Below are 22,658 nucleotides of genomic sequence, written 5' to 3' on the forward strand. Positions count from 1 at the left end.
CTGATCTTCCCCAAGGTTGGCTTCTACCAGTTTTTCCATTCGTCTGTAAAGAATTCGCGTTAGTATTTTGCAGCTGTGACTTATTAAACGGATAGTTCGGTAATTTTCACATCTGTCAACACCTGCTTTCTTTGGTATTGTAATTATTATATTCTTCTTGAAGTCTGAGGGTATTTCACCTGTCTCATACATCTTGCTAACCAGATGGTAGAGTTTTGTCAGGACTGGTTCTCCCAAAGCTGTCAGTAGTTCTAATGGAATGTTGTCTACTCCAGGGGCCTTGTTTCAACTTAAGTCTTTCAGTGCTCTGTCAAACTCTTCACACAGTATCATATCTCCTATTTCGTCATCATCTACATTCTCTTCCATTTCTGTAATATTGTCCTCAAGTACATCGCCCTTGTATAGACCCTTCCACCTTTCTGCTTTCACTTCTTTGCTTAGAACTGGGTTTCCAACTGAGCTCTTAATATTCATGCAGGTTGGTTCTCTTTCCTCCAAAGGTCTCTTTAATTTTCCTGTAGGCAATATCTATCTTGCCCCTAGTGATATGCGCCTCTACATCCTTACATTTGTCCTCTAGCCATCCCCACTTAGCCATTTTGCACTTCTTCCTGATCTCATTTTTGAGATGTTTGTATTCCTTTTTGCCTGCTTCATTTACTGCATTTTTATATTTTCTCCTTTCATCAATTAAATTCAATATCTCTTCTGTTACCCAAGGAGTTCTGTCAGCCCTTGACTTTTTGCCTATTTGATCCTCTGCTACCTTCACAATTTCATCTCTCAAAGCTACCCATTCTTCTTATACTATATTTCTTTCCCCCATTCTTGTCAATCATTCCCTAATACTCTCCCTGAAGCTCTTTACAACCTCTGGTTCTTTCAGTTTATCCAGGTCCCCTCTCCTCAAATTCCCACCTTTTTGCAGTTTCTTCAGTTTTAATGTGCCATGTAAGGAGGCAGTGTTGACAGCCCCATGGTGATGTGGATAAAGTATGATGAAGTATTAGTTTTAGAAGCAGAGGACCAAAGAAGAATAAAATTGGAACCACAGGTCTAAGTACGGTCATTCACTGTAAGATTGGATGCTATGAAGCCATATGCAAAGGGGGAATGTGTGATAAGAGGAATAATAGGAAAAGAGGATTTCAGGATATTACTGGACTCAGAGGTGCAAGTGTTGGTCACCAGTACTGATCTGGTGAAACATTATCAATGGGATCCACCACAGTACAGATTGCGTGGAGTGGGATAAGATGCCACACCATTAGGATCAGTGGACTTAGATTTTTGCCAGGATATGGTTCAGTTTAAACAATGTGTAGAGGTTGTGCTACATGTGAGTGAGAGCTACAACATGATTAGGTTTCTTATGTCAACATTGTGCCATAATTGATCTTCAGCAACACAGAGTGGAACTTGACATAAAAAGTTTCAGTTAGGTGAAGCCGTTGCCAGTGTAGTGATGTCACAAGGGGAGTCTGTCATGAAAGACGAACATAAACACTCACACTAATACTTCATTCATACGATGGTGTAGCTAAGGGTACGGGAAAATCACTTTGGGTCAGTGCTGAGTGTAGCTTGCCAGAAGAAATTTTGTGTGTGTTGGAATGTTAGAAGAGAATGAAGTATTAGATCAGGTGTGCTGGTGAATTAAAAAAAAAGGTGTTGTGTGTATACAAGAAATAAAGGGTGAAAGGACGTTACCTGTTTCAAAAGATAATTTTAGTACAGAGGATGTAGGATTAACAAAGGGATTATTAATCGCTAATATGGATATCCTGAAGGAAGAAGAATGGGACACTAGAGGTGTCAGCCACGGAAAATTGCTGGTGCTATAGAAACTGCTTTATGAGAAAAAGTGAAGCACCTAGGGGGAAGCAATTTGTAATGGATGGAAAAATTACTTTTGGAATGTTTTTCCAAAAGAGCTATTGCCAGGTACGCATATTACACACCTCTGCATACCAACAGGAAATTAATCACCAGTCTACCACAAACCTTACAGAATACCTAGGTACTTGCAGCCAATTTTGGAGGAATTTAGTGATCAACAGTTGACAGATGAAACAACTGAAAAAAGTAATAGTCCATTTGGGGGGCTGGGGGGCAGGAATAGTTGTCATGACAGAAAAATCAACAGAAGGAACAAGAAAATATAGGTTTTGTTATGATTACAGACACAAAAATGTGGAAACCATAATGGACGCCTACCCTTTGCCAAACACAGAAACCTTGGATCATTTAGGACAATGCAAATATTTTTCAACAATACATTATTATCACCGGATAGAAGTTACACCAAAGGATTGACACACACACAAAAAAAAAAAAAAAAAAAAAAAAAAAAAAACATTTTTAGTATTGTAAGAACACTACCAATTAAGAAGAATGTCATTAGTATTAAAAATGCACCTGTAATGTTTCAAAAACTGTTGGATGGAGTACTCAGAGATTTAAAACTGTGGGAATGCATAGTGTATCTTCATCACATGATCATCTATGGGAATGACACAGAACAGCATATGCAGCAATTAAGGGATGTATTCCATTGGTTAAAAGCAGCAAAGGTAATACTGAGTAAAGAAGAGTGTAATTTTGTGATGGCAAAGGTAGCATACATAGGTCATATCATAAGTAAAGATGGGGACTGAGACAGATCCAAGATTAATTGTAGCTGTATGTGAATTCCCTGTATCAGAATCTGTAAAGAAGTTGCAATCGTTCTTAGGATTTGCAAACTATTACCTCTGGTTCATAAAAGGATTTGCAAATATTGCCAGACCATTGACATATTTATTAAAAAAAGGATACTAAATTTGTGTAGTCAAAAGAGTGCCAGCATGCTTTGAGGAGCTAAAAGAAGCTTTAACATTGAGTCCACTATTGGTATTTCAGAATATTGATAGAGAACTTGTTTTATCATGTGATGCATCAACCTTGCACTTGGCTGTGAGTTGCCACAAGAGGTAGAAGGAGTAGAACATCTGGTAGCTTATACATCGAGACAACCAAATTCTGCAGAAAGAAATTATTCCACAATGGAGAAAGAGATGTCAAGCCCTATTTATGGAATCATATATTTCAAATGTTATCTGTACAGTAAAAAGTTTAGAGTAAAAACAGATCATGTGTCATTAAAATGGTTTTTGGGGTTAAAGGAGCCTTATAGTGGGTTGACGCAATAGGCAATAGGACTACGTGAGTTTGACTTTGAAGTCATGGATAAACCTGGAAAGAAGCACAGAAATGCAGGTGGCTTAAGTTGAAAAGTAGCAGTGTTACATATTGGGGGCATGAGTGTAAGGAATGGCAAACTGCATAGCGATGTGCAATGAATGTAAGTATTATTTTAAGCAGTCACAGTTTTGTATGCAGAATGGGTTGCTATCTGGAGACAGCAAGTTAGGACTGTGGTTAGTGGTACCAGAAAAGCCAAGGAATAGGCAGGGTATATATGCCCCGGGAAATTGGAGAAAAACCCAGGAATTTTTTTATCCAGGTAAAACCAGAAAAAATACAGGAATTTTTTGGACTTCAGGGAAATTTTAATTGTTTTAGTTTTCAGTTTAAATTTTTGTTATTTTGACTGGTAAGAACTAATACTCTAACAAAGAATTTTCCTGTATCCTGCCACTGCTGAATAATACAGCAGCAATGAAACATAAACAAGAGGGAAAAAAAAAACTTAAGTTGCAAAGGAAATGTGTCATTTATGACTACTAAACACACAGCACACACAAGCATCTGCCAACATTAAAACGTGTCAAAGGCTTTAGGATGAAGACCATGCAATTCTTCAAAACAATAAACTGCTTCCATTGAGCATGACATCACAACTGTTCACATTCAGTTCGTTTGAGCAGTTGCTAAGCAGACTCATGTGCATGAGCAGTTGAGTCGCATGTGAGCAGTACCTTCTCCCACTTCTGGATGCTTGATATGTGGCTGTTATCTGCATTAGCAGTAACAATGAGCAGCCATATATTACCCAGAAAATGTTTTCTGGCATGCCCAAGCTGCAAGATATGCACATGCACAGAGCGATCAGCTGTAGTGGGAACGGAGGTTAATCTCCAAGTGACCCATGTTTATGTTTAGTGATTTTGCTGTTTCATCTTTGTTTACAGCTCTAACATCAAATGAAAACAAAATAGATTTCTGTGGCCAGGAGCTATCAAGTAAATAACATATAATTACAGAAGCCTAAAATATGGTATTAATTTCAGTTTTTTTATTTCATTATATTTTTCTCACATTTGTGGCAGTCAAGCATTAATCGCCTTGCAGAATAGTGAAGTTATTTTTGTCAAGCTGCTAAAGAAATTTAGCATTCATTAATCTTTTTGGCAGAGCCAGTCAATTTATGTGAAATGTAGTGTTTTGTTCCACACTATTGGCTAGTTTCAACTGTTTGCTGAATTTCAAGTACACATTTTCATCTTCTGGCACATATGGCACTTGCCACAATGAATAACCAAGAATGAGATAATACAGTACTGGTACTCGAAGAAAATTTGCAGCCCAAAAACCACACTGAAAACTTTAATGTCAGGTTGGGACCTAATTCTTTGTTAATCTGGATAAATGAATGAGTGTTTAAAGACGAATTACATATTTTAATATGGTTTATGAAATCCCGATGGTCTTGGAGTATCATCTGATGTCCTGTTTCATTTATGATGTAATGTAAGATCTCTTTAATGCTATATACATACAAATGTATGGAATTCCTGTGTTATTGTAGCAGTGCATGCACAGTAAAGCTTATTTTCTGGTGCTTTCAGGCAATTGCTGAAACAAATTCTAACAGGCCGCAGGAAAATATTGTGAATTGCAATTTGAAAAGCATTACTTTCTAAGTAAATTTAATTTTATGCAAGATGAATTATGTTATGTGTGAGAATGTGCTTTGAATTTCTTAAATTACAGAGCTTTCGACTCTCATTTAAAGCACAATACCATGAGGAACAGCCATTTAGAAGAATTTTGAGCCCAGAAGACCAAACAATTATGTCATTGTGTAAAATTTCTCTGGTACATATGTGTTAAGTATATTAAGGTGTAACACATGCTGAAAAAAGAGCAATTTTATTATGAAAGCTTAGCTTTTCTTGTAGCTGCACTATGTATACTAATTTAAACCATTAACTTTTCCTATTTGTGTGTTCATGCTACTTAACAGTGAGACAGCTGTTGACTGACTACATACCGTGTCCTCTGCTCTGAATATCTATCATTGGCTGGCAAGACCACATGACATGAGCTATGACTGATTTACAAAAGTGCATCACAAACTTGATTTCAATGCATTTGCAACTTGAGCGCTGTGTTTTGTGGAATTCAAAATATGCTTTCGTAATATGAAAATCCTCCACCCATGAACCATGGACCTTGCCGTTGGTGGGGACGCTTGCGTGCCTCAGCGATACAGATAGCCGTACCGTAGGTGCAACCACAACGGAGGGGTATCTGTTGAGAGGCCAGGCAAACGTGAGGTTCACCGATGACATCGTAATTCTGTCAGAGACAGCAATGGACTTGGAAGAGCAGTTGAATGGAATGGATAGTGTCTTGAAAGGAGGATATAAGATGAACATCAACTAAAGCGAAACAAAGATAATGGAATGTAGTCGAATTAAGCTGGGTGATGCTGAGGGAATTAGATTAGGAAATGAGACACTTAAAGTAGTAAAAGAGTTTTGCTATTTGGGGAGCAAAATAATTGATGATGGTCGAAGTAGAGGGGATATAAAATGTAGGCTGGCAATGGCAAGGAAAGCGTTTCTGAAGAAGAGAAATTTGTTAACATCGAGTATAGATTTAAGTGTCAGGAAGTCATTTCTGAAAGTATTTGTATGGAGTGTAGCCATGTATGGAAGTGAAACATGGACGATAAATAGTTTGGACAAGAAGAGAATAGAAGCTTTTGAAATGTGGTGCTACAGAAGAATGCTGAAGATTAGATTGGTAGATCACATAACTAATGAGGAGGTATTGAATAGGATTGGGGAGAAGAGAAGTTTGTCGCACACTTTGACCAGAAGAAGGGATCGGTTGGTAGGACATGTTTTGAGGCATCAAGGGATCACCAATTTAGTATTGGAGGTCAGCATGGAGGGTAAAAATCGTAGAGGGAGACCAATAGTTGACTACACTAAGCAGATTCAGAAGGATGTAGGTTGCAGTAGGTACTGGGAGATGAAGAAGCTTGCACAGGATAGAGTAGCATGGAGAGCTGCATCAAACCAGTCTCAGGACTGAAGATTACAACAATATGAAAATATGCAGTGTACATGTTGCGGCACATCAAAGATCTTTCCAAAAAACTTTTTTTTTCCATGAGGTTCCTTTTCTAAAGTGCTGGAAAGTTCTACACCATTGTATAAAGCCTTAACCCTTCAAAGGATAGATAACTTTTACAGTTCCTAGGGAAAGTATACTGTCACTTAACATGGAAAAAGCATATTTTAAACTGGGAAACAGCATATTTTTAATTAGGAAATCTGGGAAAAATCCGTGATCTCTCTTTTTTTGCCTTGTTTGTGTATACACCCTGAATAGAATGTCACAAGGAGCTCATGATCACATAGCAGCAGCTCATGGAGGCCACAAAACTACCAGCAGAAGAGTAGCAGCAAAGTATTGGTGAAAGAGTAGGCAGCTGGACATAGTCTAGTATATGCAGAATTGCATACAGTGTGCACAGAGAGTGAGTTTTGGTCGAACAAGAGTACCATTGCAAAGTTTATCTGAAGAAGCATTAGCATCATTCAAATTTCTAGGTATTGATGTTTTAGGTCCATTCAGTAAAACATGCAGGGAGTAAGTATACAATCACAATTGTAGGTCATTTTTGAAAATAAGATCATTTTTCCAGATACGTAGAAATGGTCATGATACCAAACTGGCAGGCAGCAACAGTGGTACATGCACTAGTGACTAATTAGATACTGAAGTTTGGAGTGCTTGAAACAATAGAACTGAAGAGGAAACAAACGTCATGTCAGATCTGATCTCCACATGGCCCGTGTTTATGTTTTGTGATTTTGCTGTTTCCTCTATGTTTACAGCTCTAATGTCAAATGAAAACAAAATAGATTTCTGTGGCCAGGAGCTATCAATTATGGAAGGCTAAAATATGGTATTAACTTCAGTTTTGTGATTTTTCCCCCACATTTGTGTAAGTTATTGAATGGGAAGAAGTTAAGGACCAGTCTTTCCATCCACAAACCAATGGAGGAACTGAAGGCATGCATAGGACAGTTGGGGATGTGCTTGGATACTGTATGGACTCACATTCCACTGACTGGGATGTCTGTTTAAAGTTCGTTGTCTCTGCCTACAACACAAAACAATATACAAATACAGGATTATCACCATATAAGTAGTAAATGGTTGGAAAATGCCATCACATTTTGATATATTGAAAATAAAGCAAGAGAAGACTGGAGAGTCTGTTAAGGAATTTGTCAGAGTGACTAGGGAAATTTGGAAAAGAGAATGGAGGGCAATTACACAAGCATAGGAGGAGTAGGAAGAAGCAGTGGGCCATGCAGCAAGAATGTCACAGTATAAGGTTGGTGAGTGAATGATGCTATAAACTTCATATATGCCCGTGGGAAAGACAAAAAGTTTGTTGCAAAGTGTCAGGGGCTATACCAAGTGGTAGAGACTACGTTGCCAGTAAATGTCAAGATTCAGTTGTTGGTGAGAACAAAAATTGTGCATGAAGGGCAGCTGAAACATTTTCAAGAGAGTTCGGAAGTTATTTGTGTGATAGAAGTGCGAACCAGAAAGGGAGAGTGAGGAGAAAGGTATTGGAAGATAAACAAAAGGTTGTGAATGAAACAGTAATGAGACCCATATGGATTAAAGTCTAGGAGATTGTCTTTTAATACTTTTTTTAGATTAAGTATAGATTTAGTGTAATTACTGCAAGCAGGTGTGGAGCATCTATGAATTTAAAGAGGAGGAGAGGAGGAAAGTAATAGGTATTCTTGCCAATAGGTGAGGTGTAGAGAAGGCAAGTTGGTGCATTCGTAGCAGAACTCTGATCTTCATCAGGATGGAAGCATTGCAGAACCAATACCTTCAAGTGGGAGTGCTTTTTGCAAGCAGGAAGACTTAGTGGTCACCAGTCATCGCTGGGTGATACAGGTGGTATAAAGGCGTGGCAGATGCATAACGAGGTGAGAAGATTGGAAGAAGAATTAAACTAATTTCATCCAGGAATGGGAAGGCAAGAGATTCTCAAAGGAAGTGCCAGGATATGTGAGAGAATGCATCGAGTGTACAAAAAATTAAGGAGTGAGATAACCCAAGTACTGGGGGTTATTCCACTTATGTGAAGGGAGAGGGCTAGGATTGATGCTGTAGACAGCTTATGAAAATAATATTTGGCACTGCTGATGAGGAAAACATTAGAATGATGAACAACACTGTAGAAGAGGTTAAGCAGTGGGCAAAAGGGGACAAAACTGTGAGTGATTGGCAACTATGCAGATTGCAAGTTTAGAGAAGGATGTGCTGAATAATACACAACTACTTCAAGAACTGGAGAAGTAATGCAGTGTGCCAGAACTGCAGAAGAGGCAGTTAATCAGAATATCAAGGAACTTCAAACCTAAGCAGAAGTCTTAGATAGGGAAGTAGCAATGACAAAATGGTTGTAGTCCATAGAAGAAAGTCTTTTGGAAGTTTGAAGGAAAGTATCCAAACTGCAGAAAGCTATGCAGCAGGCTGTAAGAGGCCAGCTGGGTGTAAACTTGTTGCCTCCAGAGCACTATTTACAGGGTCTCAGGAAAGTACACAAGGAACTACCACTGGAGTTGGGGTTGGTTTTAGAACCTGAGCACAAAAACTTACCTTTTCATTTCAACATAGCCACAGTGTCAATGAGAACAGATGGAGTGAAAGTTTACATTTACATTTCTATACCAGTAACAGGGAAACAAGCACGATAAGAGTGATATGTGATCGGAGGCTTTCCCAGCGTATGTGTTGTTTCCTGGGATCTCAGGTGTCCTGCTAGATGCGATCATTGAAGTCCCACAATATTTCGGTGAATAACCTTTCCGCCATAATCAGGTGGTCCAGATGATGGCAGAAAGGTTATTTGCCGAAATATCATGGGACTTCAACGATCACATCTGGCAGGACACCCGAGAGCCCTGCAAACAACATTAAGAGTGCTACATAGTTCATGTGTATCCTTTCATGTGGGGAATATTGAAGAATTTTTGTAAAAGTAAAAACACAGCAACTATTATGAGTTGCAAAATACAAGGGAAGATATGTAGAAATGGAGTGAGCAAAGTTACAAAAATGCTGCAGAGGGAAAATCAGTCCATCCGAATTTGGTAATAAGAGAGAGGCAGGATTCTTGTGCAGTGAAATTTCTGATGGGACAAAAGGAGGTGAGAGAATGCAATAAAGAAGTGATGGAGCTGGAATTCTACTTTCAGCAGATTGAGACGCATTGGTTTTACTCTACCTTTGACAAGATGGTAGTAGTGGCTATTTGTTTCAAGCAGGAGAAGCTCACGTCAGCAAGGAGACTAGAATTAAATGGGAGTGGTGTGTTATTAATGGAACAGTGTGTGAGGTAATGGAGCCTACTTTCTGTCTGCCCACAACGATTTCAGGCACAGTTTACCTGAATATATCACAGCCTCATTTGCATTGGAAGTGCTACCTGCTGCAAATTTAACCAGCTTAAATCAAACTGTAGGGTGGAATTAATGCAGTCTACAAATGTGCTTCTGAAGCAGTGGGAGGAACGACTCTTCCTGGAAATCTAATAGCAGCATGTAAATTGGTACTGGGAAAATCAGTATTGGAAAGAGACAACCCCACCACAGAAGCATTTGCTATGCTGAGTATAGTCCTTGTTTTGATAATTAGAAGACAAAGCACAAGACTGATTTGGGAGCCAGCCACTGTCCAGGTTCTAGTGGATTTGATACACTGAGCATAAAAGTAGGAGAAAGATGATGAATGCCCAAGGGGGTAGTATTGAGTTATAAGTTATTGTGCAAGAAGCCTAGAAATGAAATAAGTTCCATGGTGTTTGAAGGAGGGGCAAGGGGCCGCTGTAGAAACCTGTAAGATTAAGTGATCGGATTAAGGAAACCAATTGCTGGAATGATTCCTAAGAGGTGATACAGGGACAGAAGGGCCAGTCATCAGGAAATCTACTGTACTTGTTTGGTCGACGCAAGGAACCAGGTCTTGATAAAAAGGATGGTGATGTAGAGTATTGAGCGTATTTGGTCAAAAATGTACTCCAGAGTGGAAGTGAGTTGCAACAGAATCAGCCAAAGGCACGCAAGAGTTAGTATTACGATGCGAAACACAACTGACAGACATTGTGAAGCAGAGACAGCCAGACACAATATAGCAACAGCCAACACTGCAGTACACTATTGGAAGGACAGAAGCCTTTCCTTACTTGACACCATGGAAGTGTTAGAGTACATGCCTTAAACCCTAAATGAACATAGGTTGGAGCATATAAGTTCAAATGGCTCTAAGCACTATGGGACTTAACATCTGAGGTCATCAGTCCCCCAGACTTAGAACTACTTAAACCCAACTAACCTAAGAACATCACACACATTCATGCCCAAGACAGGATTTGAACCTGTGATCGTAGCAGCAGTGTGGTTCCTACAACCACTCGGCCAAGCGTATGTACTCAGTCATTTGTGTACTAAATGATTCTCGTCTCAGTATCATAGCCCACACCACGAGCCTGTGGCCTCAAGACAATATCCCAGAATCCAGTATGGGGTCAACTGTTTGACCACAGGATTTGGCAGCCTGGCCTGAGTCAACAGACCACCCACAGCTGGAGCGGAGAGCTGCCTGCTCAATGGAGGGAGGTCATTGCTATCTCTGTAGTATCACCAGCAGTGCTGCCATGGTGTCATCATGGATACACCCTGAGTGTTCGCTGACAATGGCATTTGAGTGACGCCATGCTCATCCCCACTCTTTGTGCTGTTATCAATGCCAAAATGGGCGGGAGGGGGGAGGAGGGGGAGATGATATTTCACATGAGAGGCAAATGGGCACCTCCACCGAGCTGTCCCTGATGTACTATGGCCAAGGGCTGGAATAAAGTTAATTAAACAGATCTGCTGTTGTCCTGACATCTCATTTCAGTCTGTGTGTGACAATGAAAGGATTTTCTAATAAGTGAAAGAACCATTGATAGTTGGAAGTTTCAAGTGGAGCATTATGTGGTGATTGAAATGGGAAAAGAATACAAAAAAAGACAAATTGGTATCTGAGAGAGATGAATAGGCAGTGGGGTAGAGCATCAAAAAGTCATTGTGAATAATGCTGTTTTAGTTTCATAACATACATAATATAAATCATTGAATTCACATACAGGAGACATATCAAACATTTGTAATACAATTTCAAACCAACAGAGAGCTAATTCTATTAACAATATCCTAGTAACAAGTGTTTTGTTACAGGAAAAATCTAATACTAACTTATACCTAACACAAATTATCAGTTTATTCTGGATGAATTCTTCTGCCAAGTAATATCATTTCCCTCATAAGATATTTTACAAACTTGTTTTTTAAATGATCTAGCTTCATTTTAAGTATGTTTTTGCATATTAATTTATTATTTATTTTCATCCCCATATAGTGTGGAGTCTGTTCATATAAATTCAGTTGGTATGTGGGAATCATAAAGTTCTCTTTGTTTCTTGTGTTATAAGTATGGCTAAAATAAATGTCTTCAAATTGTTTTTGTCTGCTGTGTTAGAGGATTATAATTTCATAAATGTATGGTGAGGAAGCCAGTAGGATAAAGGACAGCAAGATTATCTTTGCTGTGCATTACACATGTATCTGACAGTTTCCTTCTGCAGCTTAAGTTTGCAAGAAACGGTACTTGAACTTCCTCAGAAAGCTGTACCAAGCCTAATGACAGATTCAAAGTAACTATCATATATTATTTTTTGGGTACTCATGTCGGTAAGATTTACTAGTATTTACATTGCAAACACAAAACTGTTTATTTATTAGGAAGCCAACATGTGTTTCAGATAAAGTTCTTGCCCCCATTTAATCCAAGGAATTTAACCATAACTTCTACCATAATTTGATTGCTATGCTGTATTTGTAGCTCTATGCTTGTTGAAGGTTTGATTCTGAAATGTACCACATGGGTTTTTACAGAGATCAGTTGCAACCCATTTCACTAGAAACTGTTTTCTAGGAAACTGAGAGTGCTCAAAATAGAGCTTGGAATTTTTTTGGTATTATTTCATATTTTAAAACAGAAGTAGTGTACACAAACAGAACTGACTGGGAATTTATACTTGTGGGTAAATTATTTGTGTAGCTTTGGTTAAGCATTGACTGTAGACTCCATTATACCAACTATTCAGTGAATTTGAAGTGAGAGTTGTCCTTCATTTTCTGTTCCCTGTGTATAATGTAAGCCAGTGCATACTTATGTAATTTATGGGTAAGCAAGGAGTGTTTTAATGAATCAAAGGCTTTTGTAGCATTGCAGAAGATACCCGAAACTTTGTGTTGCTGATCTAATGTTTCGCTTATCTCTTTACTGAAGTTGTTCACTCTATCCAGAGTGTTTTCTTCTTGTTAGATAACAAACTCATTACTTATAATATCATCATTTTTGTACAATAAAATTTTGAATCTGGATTGGAGCTACTTTCTCCAGCACTTTTGACAGAACTGGGGAAATATAAAAATAGTTTCCCTACACCCTTTCTTGAATGGAGTACATGCTTCTGTACATCAGGAAAGCATCCCTGTTCAAATGGTTGGTTGATTATTTGAGTTAATCAATGTACTGTTACATGGTATACTGCTTCAATCACTTCAGTTGGTATCCATTCCAACCAAACACAAATTTCAGTACAAATTCTTGGGTGACACACAAGACACTGTCCCACCTGCCTCCCCCTTCTCACACACACACACACACACACACACACACACACACACACACACACACACACACACACACACACACACACACACCTTTTGTATACCCTTGGTGTTTCAGTTTCCCAGTTTTGGGGAATAAGTTGATTTTGAATATAGAAAAGTGTTACACTTTCTGATTATTCTGTTTTTTGCATATTGTTGTGAACTCTCCAGGACTTCTTGGCTTCTTGTGTTTGAAAACAACTGATTGGCTACCACCTAGGGTAGTACTCTCTGTGAGCAAACTTGTCATCATGGTGAATCAAATTATGTCTGATTAGAGTTGGCATGTAAGTGTTAACAACATTACAACATAAGTAGTTAGCCTTTGAGGTGTTCAGGATGTTCTCTGGTCACTTACTAATTACTTCTTTAGGTGCTCTCATTCCTTTATCCAGGCTTTAAACCATAGCAACATATGGGGTAACTCAATCCATTCAGTTACACTGCTTGTGACAGTTTGGAAGGAATGTAGAGAAGGGCTATACAAAGGAAACAAACCTGAAGACAGTATTATGATAAAGGAAGAGGAGGTAGGTAAAGATAGGATGGGAGTTTTTATATTGCAGAGATAATTGAGTAAGGCACTGAATAACCTAAGACATCTAAAATAGATGACATTCCCTCAGAATTAGAGATCCATTGGAGAATCAGCCATGAGAAAACTATTTCAACTGACATGCAATATATGCAAGACAGGTGAAATACCTCCAAACCAATAAGAATGTAATAAATCCAATCCAAAGAAGATCCATGCTAACAGGTGGGAATATCACAAAACCATTGCTTTATACATGGTAGTGGTAAAATACTGACATGAGTTATTCGCAGAAGAATGGAAAGACTGGTAGAGCTGATCTTGAGGAAGATCATTTTGGGTTCCACAGACATCTGGGTAAATATGGGACAATACTTGTCCAGTGACATCCCTTAGAACATAGGTTAAATAAAGGTAAACCTCTGTTTACAGCGTTTGTAGACTGAGAGAAAGCTTTTGACAATGCTGCCTAGAATACAGTTTTTGAAATTCTGTGAATAGCAGAGTAAAATGCAGAGAGTGAAAGGTAATGTACAGCTCATACAGAAACCATGCTTAAATTATAAGAATTAAAGCATGTGAAAGGGAAGCAGTAGTTGAGAAGGGAATGGGTCAGTGTTTAGCCTATTCCTGATGTTATTCAATCTGTATCCTGAACAGGACATAAAGAAAACTAAGGAAAAGTTTGGAAAGGAAATTAAAATCCAGAGAGAAAAAATAAAAAGTTGAGATTTGGCAATGACACTGTAATTCTATCACAGAGAGAAAATTATTTGCAAGAGCAGTTGTATAGAATGGATAGAGTGTTGAAAAGAAGTTATAATATGGAAATAAATTTAAAAACCGTATTTAAATGTAGCTCAGTTATATCAGTTGATGCCGAATAAATTACATTAGAAAATTAAATAATAAAAGTAGTAAATGATATGTGATATTTGGTGAGCAAAATGTCTGACTAAGGCATACTCACAATAGTAAGATGAGTGTTTCTGAATATGAGAAATTGGTTAACATTGAATATAAATGTGAGTCAGGAAGTATTTTCTTAAGGTATTTAATATTTCTGTGGATTGTAGCCTTGTATGAAATTAAATTGTGCACAGTAGACGGTTTACACAAGAAGAGAAGAGAAGCTTTTGAAACAATTTGTTCGTTGTGACAACTATCTTCCATATGAAATGAAAATGTGTGTATAATGTACACAAAATAGTCAAAACCATTTTACTCAAGATCTGTGCTCACACAGTCTGTAGTTGTAATCCTGCCCTGAACGTCACAGTTGTCCATGTTATATCACTGTAGTTCAGTGTGAACATGTTACTGTGATGCATTTTTTGATGTGGGTCTCAAAGATCCCTTAATGGATTACTGTGACTGAGTGCAGTAATTATCAGAGATACAAAATCATTATACTCATACAGAGGAAAATTCAATATAAAATAAAAGGGAAAACAATATATTTGCTATTTACTTTTGATTTTTGTTTGTTTAGGTTGTACTGGCTGGACTGGCTGGTGAAGATGATGTGTATTGGCTTCCTGCTCTATGTAATGTATCAATATGCTAGACCATCAAAAGCTCTGGTCATCTCTTCTGTGGATGGCATGAAGTTATCTGGTGTCATCAGCAGTTTCATTTCTTAAAAAAAAATTAGTACCTGCACATTAATGATATAAATAGGACAAACTTTTGATGCATGAGAAGTGTCACTATACTCTGATTAAAATTACTTTGTGATTGGGGTTTCAGCGAGTCAAGTAGTAGGGGTGATCCACATCCAATCAGTTCTTTCCTGAGTGCCATGTGCTCACTGTATTGTCTATTTTGTAGATTGAGTACAGTGCCTTGTGAAGTGTGGCTGGCTGTACACAAGCAACTCTGCCCCCTGCCACAGCTATCTGTCAATCACAAAGAAATTTTAACTGGAGTATAAATACCTGAATCAAGTTTAATAGCATAGTAATATTACTACTACTACTGAATCTGCACATGTTTACTACAACAAAAAAATATTTTCGACATTCAACAAGGATATATGGATGAATTTTTCTTTGATATCTAATAAATTACGCTGTGTCAAACTGTGAAAAAATCTCTAAGCACTAATTATATGTGCTTTTTTTGCTTTTCATTATTGTACATATTCTAAATAGTAATTAGTTATTTCTAACATTTCACATTTATACATATGTGTGTCAGAAAAAAGTAATACAATTGCTAAAATGAATAGAAAAAAATGGAAATTTTTCAAGATAATATGGGGCTCATACGACAGGGAGGAAAGAAGAGAATGAGAGGTAATGTTAGAAAAAAGGATAGATTGCTACTCATTGTAAAGATGACCCATTGAGTTTCAGACAGAAAAGACTGATACACAATATAGCTTTCTGCCAAAGGCTTCTTCAGAAAAGAAAACATGCACACATTCACACAAGCAAGCACACCTCATACACATATGACTACTACCACAGGCAACTCTGATTGAAATTACCAGTGGCAGTGCTCATGTGCTTGCTTGTGTGAATTTGTGTGTGTTTCCTTTGCTGAAGAAGGCTTTGGCTGAAACCTATAATGTGTATCAGTCTTTTCATCTTGCCTGTCTGCAACTCAATGTGTCATTTTTATGGTAGTATAAATCTATCTTTTTTAAAATATTGTTGATATTCCAGCCTGGAGCTTCCATTGTTTAAGAATGAGATGTAAACACTTTGTTGTTGGACACCTTGACTTACTCAAAATCTCTGAAGTTCTCTTTCATCATGGGATTATAATATATTTTTCAGAAACCATGACAAGACAAATTCATTGGTGAGTGTCAAGTTGTAAAGTTGCCAACCTATTACTTTGTCCCAAAGTCTCATATAATGTTTGCATTAACCTTGTGTGGTCAAAGATAGCAGTAAACTGTTTATGAATGATGCACACAATGCTGCACAATTTAGTTTTCATTTTTCTTCGTGTTTATTAACATGCAGCTTATTTTGATGATCATCTTTGTGAACTGTATGACATCTGTATCCCGGCACGGGTCAGTAAGTCACACCTAGTCAAAGCATTTTCAGGAAGTTTACAAGTGGTGTTGATTAACAATTAGCTGTGCACTTTGATGATTTCAAATGACACACAGTAACTTTTCACAATGATAGCTAAACACATGATTTTGTGGGCAATGCCCATCTATTAGCATGCATCTTAGAAAATATTACATACTGGTACAATACTAAACTGTACCATTTTAGATATTAACACAGAAGACATGAATATTAAAAATGATAAAGATATAATAGGTAGTAAAAGAAGCTGTTCAATTACTAGTTGTATAATTAGAAAATGGTGAGATTATTGATATTTTTTACAGGAGAGCAATTTAATGTGAAAGGGGAGTTCCATAGTTCACCAGAAAGTTTCTAGGAAGTGAAGTTTTCTAATTGGAATAATTAACAAACTAACAAGTATTTTAGGGAAAGTATGTATTTTTGAAAGCTGAAAGTCGATGCTACAGAAAAATAGCACTGGTTTTGGAAAGAAGTAAATTTTAAGATTCAGTCATACTGGAACACTTAAGATTTTCTGTAAAAATAACCTCTGAAATATTGATTTTTTACAAAAAGTAACATGTTTGTTGAAAGGTGGAGACTATAGGCTTTTAAGTGAACTATGTTAATCTTGAAAGAGACAACTTGGAAACATAAATTAAAATACTTCTTTAAATAAAATGTTTCTATAAGAACTAAATATACCATTACTGTCAGCAGGCTAAAAAGTATCCTATGAATAATAAAGTTTTGTGAAATGTGCCAAGAGCATAAAATTAGTTGTTTCTTGAACTACCATAAAATAAGGAAATGGTAACCACTCATTTATAGTATTCAAGGGGTGGCTAGAAAATAAGAGGACTATTGCTGCAAAATATTTTATTTCAAAAACATACATATTTGATTATTGTCACCCTCAGCATACTCCCCTCCTCTGTATAGCATTTCATATGATTTTTCCATTGATGGAAACAATGCTTGAAGTCTTCCTCTGTGAGCTCCTTGATTACACATGCTGCTTTCCCTTTCTCTTCTTCAATTAACTGAAATCTTGTTCAATGTCTTCTTGGCCAACTTGAAAATGCTTGAACCTCAAAAACTTGTGCTTGTGATAAACAGTCTTTGCCACACACTTCTTTTAGTAAGAGATAGGTTTCAGTATCAGTTTTTCTGAGTTTAATGTGAAACTTCACTGGCACATGTGTACTTACTCCGTGACAGTATCAGTCCCGTTGTTTTATAGCCACACCTCATAGACACACATAACAGGAAACAGTCTTCATGCTATCTTTAGAGCTCTTGCTCTTTTCTAGAAAAAGTACGCTCATGACCATACAGACACCCAAACACACAATCCTGTAGCAGTGGCAAGACAAGTTGTTATGTATTATTAATGTAAACAAATCAGGAAAGAATAAAAGTAATATAAGTGACATAAAAATATGTAACACAGCTCCACTTTGCTCTGTCTGCAATGTTTTTCCATCGAGCTTGCTCATTATTGAGGAAGAGATTCTCTGACACATTACTGAACATCTCAATGTCAATGGTGTGAGGCCCCATACTCATTGATTTAAGGAAAAAGACTGTTCTGCAGCAGTGTACAATAAATTAAGCTAATTACTGTGTTTTCATCAAAAATAAAGATCCATAAGACTTTGTTAGCAATTTGGTATATACACATTTTTGATTGGTGACCCCCTTTTTCATGTCTAAGTGATACATGTGTATTTTGCATTTCTAATATAGGCATTGTTTCTGCTTTGTTTCCCAATTATACTGATCATTGCCTTATCACAAAAAATTATGCACGGAAGTGTCACTTCCTTCCATGTGTTTGCTGTGATACACCTCATTTTATTTGACCACAAGCTGGTGTAGTGTGACCATCATATTTCTTCTTTATCAAACAATGGAAAATCCAGGATGAAATGTAACAATATTATGAAAAGGAAAGTTTCCATTCACCATATAGCGGAAATGCTGAGTTGCAGAGAGGCACAACAAAAAGACCATCGCAGTACAAGCTTTCAACCAACAAGGCCTTAGTCAAAAATAAAAACAAACACACACACACACACACACACACACACACACACACACACACACACACACACACACACACGACTGCAGCCTCTAGCAGCTGAAGCCACACTGTGAGCAACAGCAGCAGTGCATGATGGGAGTGGCAACTGGGTGGGGGTAAGGAGGAGGCTGGGGTGGGAAGGAGGAGGGACAGTAGGGAAGGGGTGGGGAACAGTGAAGTGCTGCTGGGGAGTGCACAAGGATGAGGTGGATTAGAGTAGAGCAGTTAGGTGCAGTGAGGACGTTAGATGGAGGGCAGGGGAGAGGTGGGGGGGTGGCAGAAAAGGAGAGAAGTAAAAATACAGGGTGCATTGGTGGAATGAGAGTTGTGTAGTGCTGGCATGAGAACAGGGATGAGGCTGGGTGGGTGAGAAAAATAACTAATGAAGATTGAGGCAAGGAGGGTTACAGAAATGAAGCCTGCACAATTCAGAAAAGCTGGTGTTGGTGGGAAGGATCCACATGGCACAGGCTGTGAAGCAGTCATTGAAATGAAGGATGTCATGTTGGGCAGCATGCTCAGGAGCAGGATGGTCCACTTGTTTCTTGGCCACAGTTGGTCGGTGACCATTCATGTGGACAGACAGCTTGTTGGTTGTAATGCCCACATAGAATGCACCACAGTGGTTGCAGCTTAGCTTGTAGATTACATGACTGGTTTCACAGATAGTCCTGCCATTGATGGGTTAGATGATGTCTGTGACCGGACTGGAGCATGTGGTGATAGGAGACTGTATGGACAGGTCTTGCAACTAGGTCTATTACGGGGTTATGACCCATAAGGTAAGGGGTTGAAAGCAGGGGTTGTGTTGGGATGGATGAGTATTGTGTAGGTTCAGTGGATGGCAGAATATCTCTGTGGGAGGTATGGGAAGGATAGTGGGCAGGACATTTCTCATTTCAGGGAATGACAAGAGGTAGTAAAAACCCTGGCTGAGAATGTAATTCAGTTGTTCCAGTGCTGAGTGGTACTGAGTTGCGAGGGGAATGCTCCTCTGAGTGGCTGTCCAATGAGCTAGCCCGCGGGTGGCTCCTCATTCTCCCACAAGCCACCAGACGCTTTCCCCCAACTCCCTCCCTGCCCCCTGCCTCCTGCCTCTCTTCATTCCTCACCCCACCCCACCCCACCCCACCCCACCACACCTTGCACCTCCATCTCACCCCAGTACACTCACCACGGGCCAGGAAAGAGATGGCAGTTGAATGAGCACCATGTAGGGAGACGCACATGTGTGTGTGTGACAACACAGTGCTTCTGCCTTTCAGTGAGTCGTCTTTTTATTTCTGAATAATTCGTTATTCTCAACCAGAACTTTCTGTGTGTTATTAAAACCAACAGTGGTGACTGTAAAATGACTCTGTTGTCACCAGTACCCACAAAGGATCATATATTTACCTTTTTCAGGGCCTTATTGTATGCAAGTGACAGCCTAATGTTCTTATTATCAAAATTTCATAATTGTTATAAGCATTTTTAGATAAATATGGACACCAGAAGAAATTGGAAAATACGTTCTATTCACTGTTTGCATCTCCAGAGATAATAGTGTTTTGTACAGCCCATTTTTCTGAACAGTGTATATTAAAATGTGTATCATTTTTTATTTATAAGTATGTCAGAGACTGGAAAAACACCATCTGTAATGTAAAAATTAATGTGGTTAAGGAGAAATAACGTAAAAAGTTTAAAACTGTTTGACAGCTCAGAGATAAGTTGGACTGTGTGCTTAAGAAATAAAAACATAGTGATTAATTTTTGTTTTCATTTTATTGATTTTGTTTTCATTTCCTATTTGTGATACTTTTCTCTTGATCTTGATGCTGTGTCTGCTTTTGTGTTTAACCATTTACACTTCCTTTAACATAGAGGAATATAGTCTAAATCAGTGGTTAATAGTGCAAGTTTCCTGAAATGTAGTTGACAAATTTTAGATGACAGCTAGTCAAACATGCTTCTTTCACTTCTAGTGATGACATAGTAAACGTGGGTGAGGTGGTACCTTTTATTTAGTGGTAGTGTAATAATTCTAATAATTGAAATAAAAATTATTTGAAGAGGAATACTGCAATGGGTCTGTCCAGAGTTCTTCCTTAGTTACTACTGCGTTGAAGGTCAGTTGAGAAAACCATACACCATCAGGTTGTCACATGTAAAATCAGATATTTGTACTGCAGTTAATGTCGTAAAGCTACAGTACGGGCAACTATTTCAAAAATTTTCACACTTGTTGGCAAATGTTCAATAAGATAACATACTGTTATCGATAGGTAAGTGGAAGTCAGGTAAAGGAAGTTACAATTTGTCTGCAGGTAGGCAGAATTAATTAAATTATATTAATTCATTTCCTCATGCACATCAAGGAAAATGCAGTAATGTTTTAGGTGTAGCTTGAAAATACAAGGAGAAAGGAAGATTGGTGTTTTGTGTTCCAACAAGCAAATGTGTATATTGGGGGGGATTCAATTCAATTAAAAAAGTAAAGATAACATAAAAATCTGAATTATCTTTTAATCAATTAGTTCACATTAACCAGCCTCTACCAATGATGAAATACTTCTATTCAGTTTCATGAGTTATTTCTCCAAGTCTGCATAATCAATACAGTATATGCATAAAAAATGACCTCGTGTGATTTTGGTAAACTACATAGTTTCCATGTTGTTTTATACAGGCATTAGGCTGTGGTTTAAGGCACGTTTCCATGCCTAACAACTAATCTCCTAATGGCAGAGACATCGTCAGAGACTACAAAGACTCTGAAAGGAATTTCAAACTCAAAAAGCTCACTTCAGTTTGCTGAGCTTTGAAACTACATGTGAGTCTTTGTAGCCTCTGCTGATGCCTCCAATATTAGGAGACAAAACGTTAGATGCAGACCTGTGTTAGACCAGGACCTAATACAAAGATTTAAAAAAAGTCACCACGGATGTATCACCAAGACGGCCTGCACTGTATGATCAAAATGCATAATTCTTCCTTCCAAAATAAGCTTACTATGCAATATACTCATTTTGACTTGCAGCTGCTGTCCAGGGACTTTTAATTCAATAACCATTCAAAACTGTGACTGATCAGTGAGAAACAGAGACAACATATTTAGAATTACTAACAGAGATACAAAAGAAAGAAATAGATCAGGAAACAAACTTGAGTGGAAGGCATGATTATGACTGTGATTAAAATGAAATGGAAATAGATTAAGCATGTAACCATGTAAATGGGTGTTTGCATCCCAAAAAATGAGGAAAAACCTAGACTGTATCTTAATGAATGGTTGACAGATGACATTACAATATGTGCAGAAGCAAAATGTATATACATACCTGAAGATTATAATGTTAGATAAATACAGATGTCACATTTATTCAACAATGTGGTTCACATATCTGCTCCTTCTGAGGACGGTAATGATAAGAAAGAGAGAAAGTACATGGGATATCACACAGAGCCTTATGTGACAAGAAATTACCAATAGCATTTATGAACACTTTAAGCTGAACCTTCTCATCAGGCTGCTTTTCCCATAAAAATGTAGTTTTAGTGCTAAGATTAATTATATTTTTCTTTTTTGGCTGATGAATAAGAAGTATCTAATTATGTCCTGTAATCTCAAGAAGTGACAGCTCTTCTTGGAAGATTCCTACATGTAATATAATTATATTTTCACTTCCAGAGGTATAAAAACATTTGTTTCTATCAGTGTTTGCAAATAAACCTCTGACCTTTAAGGAAAAACATAAACTTGCTTCTTATACAGTCTCATAAAGCTAAAATCAAATTAAAAAAAAAGAGTTTTATGCAGTAGCTTCCTTCATCAAAGAAAGAAAAGCAATACATCTGCCAATGGACTGATTACCCAGTGTGGAGGCTTGTATAGCTATTTTAAGTCCACTCAGCATTATCAGTTTCATCCTTTTTTCTATTTCTGTCACATCCCTATACCTTATGGTTTTCCTTTAGTTTCTAAGGGAGAAGTTTTATCACCAAAATCAGTAATTTTATGGGAT

General features: G+C 37.8%; 1 protein-coding gene across 3 annotated transcripts in view; it reads left to right on the forward strand.

Moving 5' to 3' along the window:
- Positions 1-20,403, forward strand: part of LOC126355070 (putative fatty acyl-CoA reductase CG5065) — a 281,962-nt gene extending 261,559 nt beyond the window's left edge. For 2 of the 3 annotated variants that reach the window (XM_050005239.1, XM_050005240.1), the window contains exon 10: positions 15,023-20,403. In XM_050005239.1, the coding sequence (XP_049861196.1) occupies positions 15,023-15,173 (151 nt within the window). In that variant the 3' untranslated portion in view covers positions 15,174-20,403. Of the gene's footprint in view, positions 1-12,212; positions 12,348-15,022 lie in introns of those variants that run through there. The other variant, XM_050005241.1, reaches the window with a different exon arrangement.
- Positions 20,404-22,658: the final 2,255 nt, after the last annotated feature.

The sequence above is a fragment of the Schistocerca gregaria genome, chromosome 3 (assembly GCF_023897955.1).
Source record: "Schistocerca gregaria isolate iqSchGreg1 chromosome 3, iqSchGreg1.2, whole genome shotgun sequence".
Taxonomy (NCBI): domain Eukaryota; kingdom Metazoa; phylum Arthropoda; class Insecta; order Orthoptera; family Acrididae; genus Schistocerca; species Schistocerca gregaria.